At 46.6% G+C, this 19,784-nt stretch overlaps 1 protein-coding gene across 2 annotated transcripts in view; it reads left to right on the plus strand.

Moving 5' to 3' along the window:
• Positions 1 to 19,784, plus strand: part of DPYS (dihydropyrimidinase) — a 552,352-nt gene that overhangs the window by 493,456 nt on the left and 39,112 nt on the right. For both annotated transcript variants that reach the window (XM_078686894.1, XM_078686892.1), the window contains exon 5: positions 16,365 to 16,521. In XM_078686894.1, the coding sequence (XP_078543020.1) occupies positions 16,365 to 16,521 (157 nt within the window). The remainder of the gene's footprint in view (positions 1 to 16,364; positions 16,522 to 19,784) is intronic.

A 19,784-nucleotide genomic window follows, 5' to 3' on the forward strand; every position in this document is an offset into this window, starting at 1 on the left:
GGTGCAGCAGGCCATCCCCGATACTTCCAGGGGTCCCGGTCACAATATCCAACCGGGAGACTATATCCTGATCCGGAACTTTCAACGAGCGAAGAGTCTGGAACCCCGGTGGACGGGCCCCTGGCAAGTACTGATCACCACTCGGACGGCTCTTCGAGTGGAGGGGAAAAAGAACTGGCTGCATGCGCACCACTGCAAGAAGATTTCCTCGACCCTGGCCACGACAGACAACGTCAGCACCCAGGAAGAGCTCCTGAACAAAGACCGACCATCATTGAACTGCTATCCTGATACCGAGGCACTTGAACTTGCAAAACACTCTGATCCCACTGTGCCATCTCGAGAAGGGTATTTCCTGCATCGAAAGGAGGGAGCTTCGGCTAAGTAGGCCACTGACTAAGTTAAAAATCTCAGAACGGTGACCCAAAGCAACCAAGGGTTACCTGGAGAGAAGCTAAACTAAGTCTGTGGTTCTGCCCACTACCGAGCACCTTGAAGATGAAGATGATGGAAGCGCCAGATAAGAAGATGATGGAAGCGCCAGATAAGAAGACGTCGAAAGCAACAGGAAATACCCACTATAGGAATCCAAAAACTGACAATTTGCACAAATCAAAGACAATCGCCTTCTTCATTGTCTTCCTGTTCTGCCTCCTCCTCATGACTTCCTTCTGGATCCTGGAGGAAAGCACGCCCGCTCACCAAATGTTGCCAACCACTGTCCAGCCAACCACCGTGAAAGAGCACCACCTGATCACCCTTTCACCTCAGCTTCGAGAAAGGCGTAGGGAATTCTGGAACAATTCCTTTGTACAACTGTTGCACCAGCACAACCTTGCTGCAAATGCCACAAACTGCTGGATCTGTGGGTTGCTCCCACATGCTACCGGACACTCCATCCCCTTTATTCCTTCACCTTTCTCAGTTCACGGCTCTTGCCTCGCCTGGTTGATCCTCATGCAAGAAAGCCACAAGGACAACGCCACTTCTGGTCAGACAGTGTCGCACTTCTACTATGGGTTCTGGCCGAACAACACAGGAAAGCCCTTTTGTCCCGCAATTTCAGGTTCAACCTTCCTTACGATCATCCCTGCCAAAGAAAGGGTCGAAATGCAGGTGCTCCACAATCCAGCCAGATCCACCTTCTCCCACCTGCGGAAACAAACGGCTGCCACCCTGACTGCGGCCCTGTCTGTCATCAATGTCACAGGACTCGTGTGCCTCGAAGGACAAGGAACGCAGCTGGTGGGTCACAGTTCTTGCCGCATCACCAAAACATTGGCCTCAGCTGACCCCCCCTCCTTTGTTGCTTCCCCGAATATGTACTTTGTTTGTGGCACCAAAGCTTACACGTGGCTCCCAAAAGGCTGGAAGGGTACGTGCTACATCGCCTTCATTCTTCCTCCCACGTATGTGGCTCCAGCCAACCACCACCGGCAAAAGCGCGCTGGAGATGTTGAACAAGCCGACTCCACCGGAGCACAGTTCCTGGATGCAGCAAAGGGACTTGTTCCTCTGTGGGGACCAATGGCCAATAGCCGCGCAATCCGACACCTAACTCAGGCATTAGAAACAACCATTAATATCACCGCTGGCATCCTAGCCAACAACACGGCTGAACTTCAGGCAGTCCGCCTGGTGGCTCTTCAAAACCGTCTTGTTCTAGATGTGGTTCTGGCCGACCGTGGAGGTGCATGCCGTATCATCGGCTCCAGCTGTTGCACCTACGTGCCAGATAACTCACCTTCAGTCTACAAAGCAATCGAACATCTCCACAGACTATCCTCGGAGGTTCACCAGGAACAGGAAGGATGGTCGCTTGGAGGCTGGTTCTGGGACACTTTAAAGAACTGGGGATGGAGACTGTTCACGTTTTTACTAATACCAATCATGATACTATGTGGGTGTTGTTTAGGTATTCAATGTTTACCATCTTTATGTGCACTCATTTCCAACTGTATGTGCCCAAAGACTTCGAACTTTAAACCTGAGCACATGAGTCCCCTATACGAAATAGAGGTGCGTGGTCTCATGGGGATCGATCCGAACTGACAAGCTGGCGAGACATGTTAAAGGGAGGACTGTGGAATTTTAGTTCGTGTATTGAACATCATCTACGCCATCTTGCAGACCCACGTACGAGCATACACGACAGCCATTTTAGGTACCATGGTCTCCCTGTTCACGATCGCTCATCAGCGCACTTCCCTGACCCTGCAAGCGTCCCCCATGCACCCTGACTGCCCCCGCTCTCTCATGCACAAGTCATGAGCCCTCCCCTCCCGCATGACTCTGTCCCAGGGAATCGCACCCCGCGCCTGACCAACACCTCCTTTCCGTCCATGAATACCCCTCCTTTGATGACCCCTTCCTCTGAGCCCGAACGTCAGCACGGACCGCTGGTCATCCTTTAGCCCGAGGATACAGTTTATTGCCCACTACTGTATGCACTCGCCTCTCCTGAAAGGAGCCACTATTGATCACGACCCTCCACCCCCAGAGATTCGATCAGGCGCACACATTCCAAAGGAATCGGCAGAACACTCAGCTGCGTGATAGCCCCCTCCCAATCATATGAGGGGAAAGAGTCTCTACTGTTGTCATGTGTTGGAATGGGCTGGAACTGGGGGGTGTCGGGGATATCGTTCTGATGTCATTCTCATGCTTCATAAATGCCCTTATTGTAATAAAGAGCGTCCACATGTCTTGAACCAGTGTATAAAAGACCAGGTCTCAGAGAGGTAGAGAGAGCACCTCGAGACGATACCTTGTTGTCCGATCTGACGTGTTCTACTCCGTCGGAATAAAACTTGTTTCCTGTCTTCCAGTCTCCAGCGCCTGCCTCTTTATTGAATAACTTCGTATGGTATTAGAGGCGTTTTTGCGCCGGGCAAACTTAACTTAGGAAACAACTACTGAAATCGCCTGACCATTGTAAATTGATCTTTATCACCTGAAAAACCATCCCAGCAAGCCCGGAAGCAAGAGAGCCTCCTGGTTCTACGACGACCTCAAGAACTGCAAGAAGAACTGCCACACCCTCAAGAAAGCCTGGCGAAAAACCCCGACCACAGACAACATGACCGCCCTCAAGAACGCCACCCGCAAACACCACCAGCTGATACATACCACCAAGAAGTCAGCATACAAGGATCGACTAGACAACAACGCACACAACAGCAAGGAACTCTTCAGCATCGTCAATGAGCTCTCCAACCCCAGCGCCGGAAACGACATCACCCCCGCACAAGACCTCTGCGACTCACTCGCCTCGTACTTCCACAGCAAGATCGCAGAAATACACAACAGCTTCGGCAACCAGTCCACGCACCCAACCACAGAACCAACGCCCCCCACCACCACCCTCCGCGTCTGGACCCCGGTCAGCACCGAAGACACCATCCACACGATGAACACCATCCACTCCGGATCACCAACTGACCCATGCCCCCACCACATCTTCAACAAGGCCGACTCCGCCATCGCACCCCAACTCCGGGACATCATCAACTGCTCCTTCAAAACCGCCACCTTCCCGGAGAGCTGGAAGCATGCCGAACTCAGCGCTCTCCTGAAGAAACCATCAGCAGACCCCACCGACCTCATGAACTACCGCCCCATCTCGCTCCTCCCGTTTCCCGCCAAAGTCATCGAGAAGACCGTCAATAGACAGCTTGCCACCTTCCTCGAGACGAACGGATCCCTCGACCACTCGAAGTCCGGCTTCCGAGCCAACCACAGCACCGAGACCGCCCTCATCGCTGCCATGGACGACATTTGAACCCTGCTCGACAACGGGGAAACAGCAGCCCTCATCCTCCTGGACCTCTCCGCAGCGTTCGATACTGTCTGCCACCGCACCCTAGGACAACGCCTCAGCAACGTCGGTATCCAAGAAAAGGCACTGGAGTGGATCATCTCGTTCCTCGCCGGAAGAACCCAGGGAGTCCGCCTCCCCCCGTTCAGATCCGAGGCCACCGAAGTCATCTGCGGCGTACCACAAGGATCATCACTCAGCCCCACCCTCTTCAACGTCTACATGAGCCCCCTCGCAGCCATCGCACGCCAGCACAACCTCAACATCATCTCCTACGCCGACGACACCCAGCTGATCCTCTCCCTCACCAACGACCCTGCCACCGCCAGAACCAGCCTACACGAAGGGATGTAAGAAGTAGCCGAGTGGATGAAGAACAGCCGCCTGAAACTGAACTCAGACAAGACGGAAGTCCTCATCCTTGGATCATCAACCTCCGCCTGGGACGACTCCTGGTGGCCCCCGGCCCTAGGCAGCGCACCCAATCCTACGGACCATGCATGCAACCAGGGCTTCATCCTGGACTCCTCCCTCTCGATGACCAGACAAGTCAACGCCGTCTCATCATCGTGTTTCAACATCCTACGAATGCTCCGGAAGATCTTCCAATGGATCCCCACCGAAACCAGGAAGACGGTCACCCAAGCACTCGTCACCAGCCGACTGGACTACGGAAACACCCTCTACACCGGAACCACAGCCAAGCTGCAGAAAAGACTCCAACACATCCAGAACGCCTCCGCACGACTCATCCTAGACATCCCCCGACACAACCACATCTCCGGACACCTGAGAGACCTGCACTGGCTCCCCGTCAGCAAGAGAATCACGTTCCGTCTCCTCACCCACGCACACAAGGCCCTCCACGACCTGGTACCTAGGTACCTGAACAACCGCCTGACCTTCTACACTCCCACCCGCCAACTGAGATCGACCAACCAAGCCCTCGCCACGGTTCCACGCATTCGAAGAGCCACCATGGGAGGAAGATCCTTCTCCTACCTGGCAGCCAAGACTTGGAACTCCCTTCCCATCAACCTCCGCCGCACCCAAGACCACCTCTCCTTCAGGAAACAACTCAAGACCTGGCTGTTCGAGCAGTAGTGGACCCCTCTCCCCCAAGCGCCTTGAGACCCTCTGGGTGAGTAGCGCGCTATACAAATTTCTTGATTGATTGATTGATTGATTTATTAACTAACAATGTTGTGTCAGGCATGTAGAGATGTTACTGTATTTCTATGGATCGGGGTTTGCTGGTGTGCAGACTGCTAGATGTGCCTCCAGTGTGTGGGAGAGGTGGGGAGGGGGTTCAGAGTACATAGGGCATTACCTGATCTGTGGCGCCTTTTTTTGAATATGGCCATCTGTTTGTTGTGCTGTCCGTGTGAGATTGTCGCCATAAGTATTTAATCATGCAACTTTGGTATGTATATGAAAATGTGTGTGTAGTTTTAGTGGTGTCTGTAGTGAAATTACATTCATTTTTATAAACAAATTTTAAAAAGTGCTGATTGGACAGTCATTTAATAAGTGTTATTTGTTGTTTAGTTGAGTGCGGAGTCGCACAGCACCTCAGTAAGGTTTGAGCTGTTCTGAATGCTACCCAGAGCGTCAAATGCTAAAAAGGGGTACCTGGCTCCCAGTTCTACACTACGGTCATCCAGTTGTTCAACTCAGTCTCATTACTGCCTCTGCTCTAAGACCCCCTGACGTGGATTCCGAACAAATAGAGAAGCAAAGGTGGTCCCAGAATCTATGGCTGACCTCCTGAGTTGTGGTCCAGCCAATGGGGCCCTTTGGGGCTGCCTACCTTAAGAATGTTTTAGTTAGTGTGGGCCTGAATAAAGTGTGGCCTGACCCTACTGTATGTACTTGAGGCAGATGTACTAACTTTTCATGAAACACTGTGCTGTGTGAAAGGGCACAGCACCATATGTAATAATATATGATGCTGTTTTACTGTCTCTGTGTTGGCTACCATGCGCCAATGCACATACACCTGCACTGTAGTGTAAGGGTGTTTGCGTCCTATCAAGCATAGGTTTGTACTGGAAGGGGATCCTAAAGCATAATGCAACATTACTTTGGCCAACTAAACAAAGCAAATCATGATTTACATCGTAAAGTGTGTACAATCTCAACACTTTGTGCTGGGTTTGCGCAATGTAAATCCGGTCTAAAGTGTCAGTAAATCTGGGTGTAAATCAACTGTCACCCAGAATATGGAGAAAAAAATTGGTATAAAGTTCGCTGTAATGTGATTCATTCAACTGTGTATAATTTGCTTGGTCCGGGATACCTGCAAAGTAGGTTTTCACCTGAACGCAAATACTATTTGGATCAGCTAATATTTTTCCGTTGTATTATCGTGTAAACAATTTTTCAACCCACACATTTTCATTGTTCTCCTATGGTTTTGGAGGGTGAAGTGCCAGTCTTATTTTTGTGCCTCTCTGTGATAAATTACAAACAAAATGGCGCTGACAATTTTTATTTGAATTTTATGGATGTGGATAGGAGGTCCATTTAAGGTTATGTAAATATATTGAGATCCTGAAGGTCCAATACAGTATTGCAATGCATATACTAACATCCTGGGATAAACGAAAGCTTTTAATTGTAATTGCTTCCGGGTATGAAACAGATTAAAGTTGTAACTGTGATAGGTAGTTCATATTATATTTTTCGAATTATAGTTTGTGGTTTTTCAGGCGGGTGACATGTTATAGTTTGACTTATTTTCATATACATCTATCCATTGTTTTCGTTTTTTTGTCTGTGTTTTTTTTAATATTCAGTAGATTTTCTGACAACTTCCACTGGAAGGAAATTCTCATTCCCACTATGCACACTGATGAGTTCAAGGTGTACAGTACTCTTTATTTTGGCTGTTGTGTATTTTCAATATGTATTGAGTGATTTATAATTATAGATCTATAATTGTGATAGGTTTTGAGTTGACGTACTAATGCTTTGCCTGTGTTTTTAAGGATGTTATAAACAGAAATTAAATTGATGATGGATAGAGCAGAAAAATCTACTTATAAGAATGGTTTTCGCGTAGGACCCGTCAGTTAGCCCACAAATCAGGCGCGGTGCGTCCATTGGGGCGTAGGGGCGAAGCCCCACTAAGCCCCATGGACCCACCACGTCGTCACTAGAAGCCAAACACAATTATTTTTAAAAATCGCGCTATCTGCCGGCCAGGAAACCGGGAGACACCCGACCTTCCCGGAGTGCGCAAGGGGGGGGAGGATCAGGCTGCCGCAGCTGCGCAAGTGTATTTTTGGGCACAAACATGCCCGCGCATGCGCAGATCGTTTTCTTGTGAATTCCCCCTTAGAGAGAGGACCAGAGGGCGGGCCGCAGCCCCCGGGGTTACACAGGGCGACTGGGCGAGGAGTCATGGTGCCCCCCCAGCCAATCCTGGCGCAGGATTGGCTGGTCACTACATAGCCCGGTTACATAACCCCTGACGGATAGCACGGCCGACTTTGGTGCTGGGAAACCAGGTTCGAGCCTCTTATCGAACCATAAAAATGTATACATGACTTACTTTGGTGTTAAATAAATAGATATTTTAAAAAACAAATAAAAATGATGTTCCGACTAAGGTGTGAAATTGGTGTCGAATAAATACATGTTTTTAAAAACAATTAATATTAATCATGTATCATTGGTGCTGGAGTACAAGGTTCGAGACTGGTATTAAACACTGACAAGCTGTGTGCAAGTTATATGGTCATAAAAATACATGAATGATGGATGCAGGATGGGTGGATGCATGAATGGATGCAGGATGAATGATGGGTGGATGAATGGATGGGTGGATGCATGAATGAATGATGGATGCAGGATGGATGCAGGATGGGTGGATGGGTAGATGAATGAATGATGGATGCAGGATGGATGCAGGGTGGATGGATGGGTGCATGAATGAATGATGGATGCAGGATGGGTGGATGGATGATGGATGAATGATGGGTGGATGAATGGATGGGTGGATGCATGAATGAATGATGGATGCAGGATGGATGCAGGATGGGTGGATGAATGAATGATGGATGCAGGGTGGATGGATAGGTGCATGAATGAATGATGGATGGATGGATGGGTGGATGCAGGAATGGATGCAGGATGGCTGATGGATGGGTGGATGGATGGGTGGATGGATGGGTGGATGGATGCATGAATGAATGAATGATGGATGCTGGATGGATGGGTGGATGAATGAATGATGGATGCAGGATGGATGGGTGGATGGATGGGTGCATGAATGAATGATGGATGCAGGATGGATGGGTGGATGGATGGATGGGTGCATGAATGAATGATGGATGCAGGATGGGTGGATGCTGGCTGGATGGGTGGATGCATGAATGAATGATGGATGCAGAATTGGTGGATGGATGGGTGGGTGGGTGGGTGGATGGATGGATGGGTGGATGCATGAATGATGTATGGATGGATGCAAGGTGGTTCGGGCTCGCTCGCTGCGCTCGCTGCGGTGCAATATGCAAATTAGTTTACGCCACACCACTTTCAAATGTCACCAGCCGCCGCTGCCACAAATGTCCTGAGTGGAAGAGACTGGGCGCAGAAGTGTGAGTTTGATACAGCATAGGACGTTAGGCCTATTGCATAATAAAAATAAACTTTGCCAATCGTAAAAGTGTGCAAGTCTACAAAACATTCTCTTTTCTTACCCAGGACTGTGTGCAAACTGACCCCTCTGCTCCCACCCATGGTAGCCTCATTTATGTCTGCAAACTTTCACTTGCTCTTCAACTTTGTCTCGAGTTTATCCTACTGGTGCTTTTTATTTTTCTTACAGTGCATTCATTACATATTTACTATTTAAGGACAACTGACGTAGTTAAAACGTTGGTTCTAAAATACCAGGGTATCCAGCCGCACAGGTGTGTAGCTTCAATTGGTGCAGCAGGTGCAGTGGCACTATGGCCCAGAGGCCGGAGGGGCCCACTGAACCCTGATTATAACTGTATTTAGTAATGCAAATGGCCGCCTGAGATGGGGTAGGAAAGAAGGGAACACTTCTGTAAGACCTAGCGGTTTCAGACTGGCTGGGACTCTCATCGAAGCCAGTCAGAATCCACAGTTCCAAATAGGACGAGTCAGATCCACTTGTACAATAACATGTGCTCACCCTCTGGTAGCTTAGCACCAAGCAGCCAGGCGTATCCGCAGAGCTCAAATGTAAAATATTGGCACAACACCATCCTTGCAACACACTGCGTATGCCACACAAAGACTCCACAACCTATGTATAAAACACTTGTCTTTGTATAACACACACTGAAATCATAACAAGATACATATTGTATATGCATTCTGAAGTTATACACTATTGTCAATCTTCTCTAATGAAATCAAAATGAAACACACATTGGGGCTTATTTACAAGCCCCTTGCGCCACTTTTGCATCATTTTTAATGTGGGAAAAGTGACGTACTGGTGGCGCAAGGGGCTTGTAAATCTGCCCCATTGTATTTACACTTTATCAGACTGTCCCATTAGAAGAACGGTCAAACTGTCACATGTCTTTTACGATGCCTCTTGACATAGCACCTCAGTCCATCAACAGCCAAGGATACACGCTACCCCAGCTAGCTCCCCGTGGACAAAACAGATGTAACGACCTAACACGGAAAGAAACAGTTACTTATCATCTGTCCTGATTAGACCTCCAGGCGCCTGGTGGCACTTGCACAAGTATCCTGTAGACCAAATGTTCTGACCCAAGAAGCTGGCACACTTCCAAGTCTGGAGAAATGTTTTCCCCTCAAGCGTAAGTGTGACTTGCCGTAACCCCTGACAGTCATCTGTAGGTGCCCACAAAGCACACGAAACCCCTCATGCCTCATCGTGGTGTTTTCCACAACAAAGCACCATGTGGCATGGATCTAGGGAGAGGGAGTCATCAACCTCAGACAGAGGCCATGATGTCAGGCCCTGTCGTCCTCCTGATCTGGAGGCCGTAGACAGTCTCAGCTCCCAGCTCAGGTTCCCCCAACACCCCTCGGACACCACATGCTCTGGAGCGCAAGCTAGCACAGGTTGCCCTGTTACAATTATGGGTTCCCTCCGACCCTGCACTCCTCGAACTCCTCACGCTCTTGCACTTCAGGTGGCTGCTCATCTTTATACACACACTCCTCTGCACAGCGTGTCGATGGTGTATGTCAGGATGGTCCTTGTCCCAACCACAATCACTTCCACCTGTCTCCGCTGCATCCAGTGTGATCCTTTATATCTCTTGAAGACAGTGAGATCTTTTGTGCCCCAGGGATTTCGTGAACAGGAGGCCAGCTCACCGCCCCTTGGAGAGTACTTCAGGACCCAGGCCGCAACAGATGGCACTAAGCTGTAGACCAGCAACATCCAGGCAAAATCCACGAAGTGATAGTTGCCTTCCTGGAGCAAGACAAACTCCATACCACCACAGTTCTGCAGATAGTCCAGTTGCAGTCACTCCTGCCCAAATTATTTCTCAGGTTGATGTCCCAGTGTTGAACCAGTGTAGTATGGTTCCAAATCCAAAAGAGTCTCTGGCTGCTGAGGCCCGAGTCCTTATACCCATGATGGCCTTTGAAAATGCATGCGGTTCAAGAGGCCACCTTTGAAATGCACAGGCCCTCTCTAAGTTCTTTCCTGTCTGCCATCCTACCCCAGATAGGTTAGATTTCTATATTTAGTGGGGCCAAGAGCCTGCCCCTTAGAATGCTGGTGGCAATTCCACCCCCATGTAACGATCCCAGAAAGACCCATCAAAGGCAGAGGTCCACAGTTTCCTGTGAGCCCCTAGTTTATGGTCTTCGATCAGGAATGCACAGAAGTGGCTGTCCCCCTAGCACCCAGTTATGAATTAGGAGACAGGCCAACATGCACACAGAGCAACAAGCACTGAATTTCCTAAAAGGGACATTTCTACCCATGTAATGTCAAACCCACTCTCCCTACCGGAGAGGATTCTCCATTATAAACGTATCGATACCATACACTATACTGCTGCAATTCTGCCTGTGGGAAATAATGCTCGAGAACCATTCCCTAAATCTTCCTCTGCTAATCATATGCAAGAAGCAGGCCCTGTCGTACAGAACACATCACTCGATGCCATTCCCGACTCTTGCATGTAACACACACATGCACATGCTCTACTTCTTCCCAATATTGCACCTTGTCACCCTATCACTACAATACAACAGGATACAAGCAGAACCTTGGCACATAGCTTTTTCAATGGCAAGTCAAGTAACAGTAACCCATGCACAAAGGCCCCACCAGGGCAAACCAGTGGCACAATCGAGCTACCACTGCGGTTGGCACAACTAGTGCAGCAGGCCATGGAGGTGCATTTGAGATACATGCCCTGGGTATAGGTCTTACCCCATAACAAGGGACTTATAGCTAACTCAAATAAGCCAATCATATATACATCAATCGCCAGTATGTATACAAGGAGCACAGCACTTTGGCACTACACAGAAGTGTCAAACGCACCCTCAAAGTCCTAAGCCAACAAAACAAGGTCAAAACATAAGGTTGGCAGCCAAAAAGATCAGGTAGACCACGATAACTGATGCCATGTCTAACAATTTCCTTCCTTGCACAAGGTCCCATAACACACTGGCTACACTACTGCAGCCAGATCTCACATGCGACAGTAATGATTGACTGAATCCAAGATCTTGGCTGGGCCCCAGATAATATGTTATTAACCTGATGCGCTATGTGAACAGCGGGACACATGACACCTGTTGTGCACCAGGATAAGGTCTCTAAGTTTCTTTTATATCTGGGCATGGTGCCCTTAAAGAACAACCAGCATCTTCCTTCGTCTGAGGGGTGGAAGCAGATATATGTTGAAGGATCACAGCTGGAACCTACCATCATCATGCAATTCTCCGATGTGTGCCAAGGATTGGAAGTGTTTATTTGTAATTATACAAGTAACCACTTGTTTAATATTGTATAAATGTTAAGAATTACAATGAATTCAGAAAAAAAACCTGCAAGATACAAATGTATACATTGTAAGCCCTGAACAACTTTCTGATGGAGGTTCATTACTCAGAGAGCTATAATACAGTGAATGTACCTTGTAACCTGCAGGTAACACAGTGATCTTTGTAATAAAAGTATGAACCCACTGAGCTATCCCAAATAACTTATGAATCTATGGCCTACATATTGTGCTTCACCTGTGCTTTTTGATGATACTTCGAATCTGTGACCAGGGAGTGCATAAATATCTTACCTGCAAGTGTATTTACCACCATATCTAGCTACAGCCATGATTTGATTTGATTTGATTTTGTAGAGCGCACGAATGCCCAGGGGCGTCTTGGCGCTACTTAATGCAAAAGTCTAGAACTGCTGGGGATTTGATGTTCTAACTAGGAGGTAAAGAGCTAGGTTTTTACAGCCTTCCTGAATGATAGTAGCGAGGAGCTATTTTTTGTTGTGAATGGTAGTTGGTTCTAGGTTTTAGCTGTCTGCAGCAGGAAGCTTCCCCCCCCCATCTTACCTGCTTGGATTTAGGGACCTTAGGCTCATGGGAGGTTCGTGCTGTTTCAGTTGAGTTTATCAGAAATGGGGTCCTGCCTCATGAAGGGCCTTGTAGGCTAAGCAGACTGACTTAAACCTTATCATTTTCTCCACTGCTAACCAGTGGAGGGCTCTTAGTCTGTGGGCAACCGGCTCAAATCTGGGAATGTCCAGCACCAACCTTGCCGCTGCGTTTTGTAGATGCTGAAGTTCTGTTAGATGTTGAGTTTGTATCCCAGCGTACAGGGCGTTCCCGTAGTCCAACCTGGATAAGGCCAGTGCCATTACTAGTGTTTTGCATGATTCTCAGGGAATAAAAGGCAGAAGTCTTTTTATAATTTTCAGAATGTACCACACAGTTGAAGACAGTTTGTTAATCTGAGCATTAAACGGCAATTTCTTGTCAAATACAAATCCCAGATTTCTAACTTTGTCCACTGGGGAAGGGCAGTGGCCTAAGCTATCTGGCCACCATTTAGACAACCAAAAATTCAAATCTGTCCCTCGCAGCATAACTTCGGTTTTATCACCGTTTAATTTTAGACAGTTTAGCTGCATCCAGTGATTAACCTGTTTCATGCAATTTCTAAATCTGTTTGCTGTTTCATCCAAGTTATTTGAGACTGACACCACTATTTGGGTCTCATCTGCGTAGGAGACAAGTAGAAACCCACAGTTCCTTATAATAGTTGCTAGTGGGGCAACATACATATTAAAAAGGGTAGGACTCAGGGAAGACCCCTAAGGTACCCCCCACGGTGACTTAAAGGATTTACATGTGGAATCTCCTAATTTAACTGTAAAAGTTTTATCGGTCAAGTATGAGGATTACAGCTTGAATGCTGTGTCGTGAGCTCCTAGTTCTGCTAGTCGGGTCAGGAGTGTATCATAGTTTATAGTGTTGAAGGCCGCTGAAAGATCCAAAAGGATCAGGGCAGCCTTTCCACCTGTATCCAGTACACTCCTGAGTTACTCTACTGCCATGATCAAAGCTATCTTGGTTCCATGTTCCTCCCAGAACCCGTAGTGTGGTTGACCTAGGGCATATGGAGAGGCTAGAAATTCTGACAATTGTTTGTTCAGTAGTTTTTCCAGTACTTTTGCTGGAAAGGTATTCTTGAGATTGGTCTGTAACTCGCAGGATCATGTGAATCCAGATTGGGCTTTTCTAGTAAAGAGAGGACTGATGCAGTTTTCCAGGCATCTGGGAAACAGCTCAACTGTATTATTTTTGTGAAAACCAGATTTAATTGTTCACTAAGTAGGTCTGGGAACAGGTACATCACCTTTGGTGGACAGGGGTCCGTTAGGCCTCCGGACTTAATTGTCATCATTACCCGTCTGATCTGTTCCACTGATGGGGCAGAAAGCGGACCCTAGATTAAAGTTTCCAGTGTGCCTGCTATGCTTGGGATGTATATGTGATTGAGAGGTGTCCGATTTGTCGATCGTCTTAACAGATTTGTACACTGATTTAACACAAAAAATTGTCCCAGTATATTGCATAGTCCAATGCTGCCTTCTATTTGTTTATTAGTGGTGAGATTTGTTAATTTTTAACCGTGGCAAATAGCTCTTTACTAGAGTTTTTGGTCTTGTTTATTTTTCTTGTACAATAAATGCTTTTTTCTACTATTATTAGTTTTTTATATGGTGCCAGAGTTCTGCAGTATCCTTCTTTCGTCTGTGCCTCATAATTGGCTCTCCATTTCCTCCATAACTTGAAACATACTTAATAAGCAAATCTCTCTGGCAGATGCCCTAGCCAGTGTATTCAGTAGGTGTGTCCTGCAAGTGTTCAGCACCCACCACAGAAAAAAAGAGAGGTGTTGAAAAGAGTTCCTGCTGCACTCTCTTTTTCTGCCCTTTATGACTTCTCCTCCCCAGCTTTACAATGTGGAAACAATAAAAAAATAAACTAAAAACCTTGTTTACCGTCTTGGAGTTTACCCATGAATTACTAGGACCAGAAACACAAGGAGGACCTAGACCAAGGCAATTAGGAGGACCAGGGTCAATAGAACCAGCATCAGGTGGACCAGTAGGACAAGGATCGCAAGATCAGGGCCTTAAGGGTCAAGACCAGGAGGATCCGCACCAGGGAACCAGAACAAGAAATACCAGGAGGGCCAGCACCATTTTGACCAAGGCCAGAAGAAACGGGACAGGTACGATTAGTACAAAGGGGACCAAGACCATGGGGACACGCACTAGGTAGAGGTGCATTAGGAGGATTAGAATGATAAGAACCGTGAGGAGCAGGAAGAGGACCGGGAATAGGAGAGACAGGACCAGGGTACCGGAGTGATCGAGAAGAAGCCAAGGAAGGGTCAAAGGTGCCAGGAAAAACAAGAACTGGTGGATCAGAAGAACAAGGATCAAGTGGACCAAGGTATCTAAATAATCTAGGAGTAGGAGGGCCAGGGGAGCCCACACAAGAGACACCACAAGTAGAACCAGAAGAACCTGAACCAGGACCTGATAGAAGACAAAGACCAGAAGGACCAGGGTCATGATGAACAGGAGGCTCAGGACCAAGAAGACCAGAAGGACCAGAACTGAAAGTTAAGAACGGGGTCAGGGGGACCAAGTTCAGGACCTGAAAAATCAGAGGCTGGAGAATAGGAACAGAAAAAGGCGACCCAGGAGCATTTCGAGGAGGACGACCAAGGTGCAAACCAAGAGAATGAGGAGACAGACCTGGACCTGGAAGAGAACATTTGAGAGAAGCAGGATGACCATAGTCAGTGAAACCAGGACCCGAATGATCTGGTCAAAGAGGACATGGATCAGAAATAGGAGGAACAAGGCTGAGGCCCCGAGGAAGGCCAGGAGTATGAAAAGGAACAGGAGGAAAATTAAGAACAGGAAGAGGAGGACCAAGAGGGGAAGGGCCCGGAATAGGAGGAAGACAAATACAAGGAGGAGCACTAAGAGACTAATGATGAAGTGGAGGCGAAGAAACACCAGGAGGGTAGAGGAGACCAGGTGGAGGATGATGAAGAAGAGCAAAAAGACCAGGTGGGGTGTGAGGACCAGAAGTCGGGGGACGGCGAGGGGGAGTAAGAAGCACATATTTTTGGCTACATGTATTAAGATGGGCGTTTGTTGCAGAGGTCACACCTCTAATGCTTAGTTACTCTCTCAGGCCACAGCCTGTTTAGAGTCCCTCTTCTATTTCAGCCTACATTAAGCACTGCCTGACCCGCCTTAGCTGTCTTAAAATGCAATCCTTTTGTGACCAGTTAAATAGACCCGAACAGCCTTACTCCTACATTGCGCTTGTTGCCAATGTCGTTTGGGGCGGAGTATGTCAGAAAGAATGCATTTGCTTTCTGCTGTCCCCAATTTATGGGCTCCTAGAGTAAACGTTTTCCATGTCCACCATTGCCACGTTTACAGCCATGCCATTGTTTGTGTTTGCAGAGCATTCATTACCACTGGCGCAATCATTGTGAGTAATTTCAAATTATGTATGCACTTTTTGCTTATTCCATTGAAAAGCAGCACTGGAGTGTCCGGTGCCCATTACTGTCAGTTAGGAATGTATACCTCTTGAAAGCCAGAGCCTTTTTGTTGCTAATACAAAACACCAAGGACCTGATTTATACATGGGTGTGGCTTTCTTTCCTAGAATGTCTGACTTACAACTGAATTCCAGGAGTAAACCAGGAATGCATGAGTAAGTCACAGCAGAACGTGCATCAATCGTCCTCATCGTTGATGGGAATCCATTTTGATTTGGGAAGCTTGAGGTCCGATTGCGGAGATTTTAAGTCTTTCACGTGTAATATAGTATTTAAAGTCACAAATCACAAAAGCTGCAGAGCATTTGCAACTATGGAGCATGTCAGCTAGCCAAAGGCTTATTTACTGCGTAATATATTGTCTAAAGGGGCAGCTGAAGTTCTTAATGTATGTCTGATTCAGTAATGCATGAAATCAAACAAGTGACTTTTAATATTACTCTTGTAGGAAAGGTGGTGTTCGGGGAACCGCTTGCGGCCGGTCTGGCCACGGACGGCACTCACTACTGGAACAAGGACTGGGCCCACGCTGCACACCATGTCATGGGACCGCCTCTCCGGCCCGACCCATCCACCCCCGACTTTCTGATGAAAATGCTGGCCAAGTAAGAAGGGCACGAGCCAACGTTGTGTTTGTCCTGCATTACATCACAAACTTCAAAGCCTTCTTTCAATGCTGACGATGCAGTGCAGTGTGCCTATTTTTAAAACAAATAGACTTTGTTATAAGCGAAAACACTTTTCTGATTTTCAAATGTTGATTTTGCAATTTGTAAAAGGATTTAATCACACACAAAGATTGTCGTGCGGGTAGATCTACAAGCTCAGGAGGGGTTAGGGAGTTAGCGTTACAGGTCTGAAGTATGCTGCACGTTTGTGACGTTTGTGACAACCAATAAACTTTAATGTGTATGCGCAATCCCAAAACTCATATTTGGTCTCTTCCTGCTCTGGAGGAGGTAGATTTAATACTGTCAAGGGCTTCTGTAAATCCCTTTCCAGGGTGGACCTGAGGAGGGACCACCCTCCATAAATCGGGTGGGTGAAGAGGCTTCTTCACAGGAACAACTAATTTACAATGGAGAAAAAAAGAGAACAAAGCAGGTACTTTTGCACATGCTCGTTTTTTCCTTGCAAAAATTTGATGTAGATATTCTTGCATGCAAACATGAAATGTATTAAACATTTCCAAGACTTTATCCGGAAATCTGCAACGGTGGCATCTTTCCAGGTGACACCTGCAAAACCTTTGTGCATTCCTAAAATGCAAGAAATCTGAACCCATGTGGGATTATGCAATTTCAGCTTTTTTCTAGAATAATACTCTTAAACTCAGATTTTGAGTTGGTAACAATATAGGATGTAGTATTTACCTCACCTTGTGAATGTAATTTGCCCTTAAATGATATATTTACTGGGTGCAGTAAATACCGGGGTCTGAGTTTTCAACTTAGAAATGACACATAGCATGAGAAGCTGTTTTTTTAACACATCAAATTCAGCATGTTTTGACTTTTTCCGGGCATTTCTGTATGCAGGTGAGGTTTGCCTTGCTGAATTTTCTCAGAGGAAAATTACGGGGAAGCAGACATTAATGTGGAAATCACTCTTTCGAACCCCGTGCAAACTCCTGCTTGTGCAAGGAACATATACAGCCAGATTCATCAAACGAAAATCCGCTCGCAAAGGGCCAGATTCTGAGAATCTGGCCCTTTGCGAGCGGTATTTTTGCATTTGGGATGCATCATCCCAAATGCAAAAATCGCTCATTAAGAATTCGCTAAATTGCGATACTTTGCATTTAAGGAATCTCAAATTGAGATTCCTTAAATGCAATGCATGAAAGTGAAGAAAATAGCGAATTCGCTATTAGGGCACGCAAATTACCATGAAGTACAACTTGATGGTAATTTGCAAAAACTTTGACAAATGCACTACAGTGCATTTTCTAAGTTTCATGTTGCGCACACACATGCCCTAAGGGCATGTGTGTGCGCAACATATGTGCACACATCATTTCAGGGGTGCAACAGGGTGTCCTTAGGACACCCCTGCACCCTTGAAATCGCAATCTCAATTTGCGAATCGCTAATTGTGATTAGCAAATTGAGATTGTCTTCCCATTCATTCCTATGGGCCTCTAGGCCCATAGGAATGAATGGAGAGATATTCCTTAATTGCGACTCGCAATTAAGGAATTATCAGAAATTGCTATTTTATTAGTGATTTCTTGATGCATAGCATTTTGCTATTCCTTAATAGCGATTCGGTATTTTTCGCTATTAAGGATTAGCAAAATGTGTTCTTGATGAATCTGGGGGATAATGTATCCCCTTTAAACTGGTTTCTAGCAAATGTTACAAAACAGTGGTGAAACTAAACTCAGTTGTAGTCTCCCTCTTGTTTTGCACCTGTTATTCTTGAGCGGACATTCTGTTCAGTACTGTTGCGTTCACAGACTCTTAAAATGGGCAAGTATGAAATGTTTAATCTCAACTATGTTATTCTAGGTTTTAAAAAAAAAAGTGATTCAAGGATGGGAAGAAAATGGGAAATATTTGCTTACATCAAAGGGAACCACAAAAGAGAGAAGAGGTGAGAGTGACAGGTGAAAATCATACATGGGCACACCGACAACACTTTGTTCTTATTTGTTACCACCCGTCACAGCTTAATGATTAATGGCCTCATTCAGTGCTTTAAATGGAAAATTATAAGTGCAGGTACTCATTAATATGAGCTAGAGGCGTGACGAGTCGGCGGGGCTAGGGGCGGGGCTTATGGCGACATATGATAATACATAATGACTTTTATATCAGTTGCAGCAACTATGAAAAACACATGAGAAATGTGTTCATGTAAAGGAAACAGGTTAACTCATTACACAAAATGAAACCCAAATTGGATGATATGTGAACAGTTACATGTTTTGTAATATTTGCTGCTTCTTTATGCCATACTGTTATTTGTTGGTGTTTGGCACAATACTAGATACACTTAAGCGCGCGCGCACACACACACAGAGAAACAAGCAGACGTACACAAGCATTCTACACATTCCCTCTAAAATCTACTGAGTGTCCTGATTCTCTCCCTTTTCTCTCACAGAAAACAGGCACACACAAGTCTCTTGTTCTCCCCTCCATGCTGTACTCATCCCCTAAATTTGCCGTCTGGAAAATTAAAGTCAAGAAATGCACCAGATTTATGACTTTACAGAAATGTTCCTTGGCTGCATCTGGCATACTTTTCTTAATAAATTCGTTATGAAAGCCTGCACACTTTGTTCCACAAACCTGCTGCAAAGAGGATCTACAGGCATTGGGGAGCAGGCTGAGGCTTATGCGCCGGGTGTTCTGTTTGTTTAAAAAATGACTTATCACACCATTGCATCTCTCACCCCTCCCTGTCACGCCTTATATTTCTTTAAATCATATGCTCCGAAGAATCTTCTAATGATCCCACAGTTTCACCTCCCTCCCTGGTTGCTGCCGTTCTTAAGGATTAATACGTTCAACTGCCCCCACACCCGATGGATCGCCAGACAGTTGTTTAAATACATTTTAAACAATTGCCAGGATCTTGAAGGAAACTGCTTTAATTGCATGTTCAGTTCCAGTTAAAGTAATGCAAAGTACTGGCTCTGCAGCCTGAGTTTTGCTGTGGGTTTTAGTCACTTAAACCAATTATCGACCTCGGAAAGATAAACACCCGACCCACAGTGAAGGGTCTGTCTAGACCCTGCACTGTTAGTCACAGCGTGATGCACAGCAAGCCCTCTTAGACCCCTGCAGACTCAGGCCATTCACATGGACGCTGCTGGAATCTCCAGCAGCGACTTTGTAGGAGGCTTGGCGGGCGCCCTTAC

This window comes from Lissotriton helveticus, chromosome 4_1 (genome assembly GCF_964261635.1).
Source record: "Lissotriton helveticus chromosome 4_1, aLisHel1.1, whole genome shotgun sequence".
Classification (NCBI taxonomy): Eukaryota; Metazoa; Chordata; class Amphibia; order Caudata; family Salamandridae; genus Lissotriton; species Lissotriton helveticus.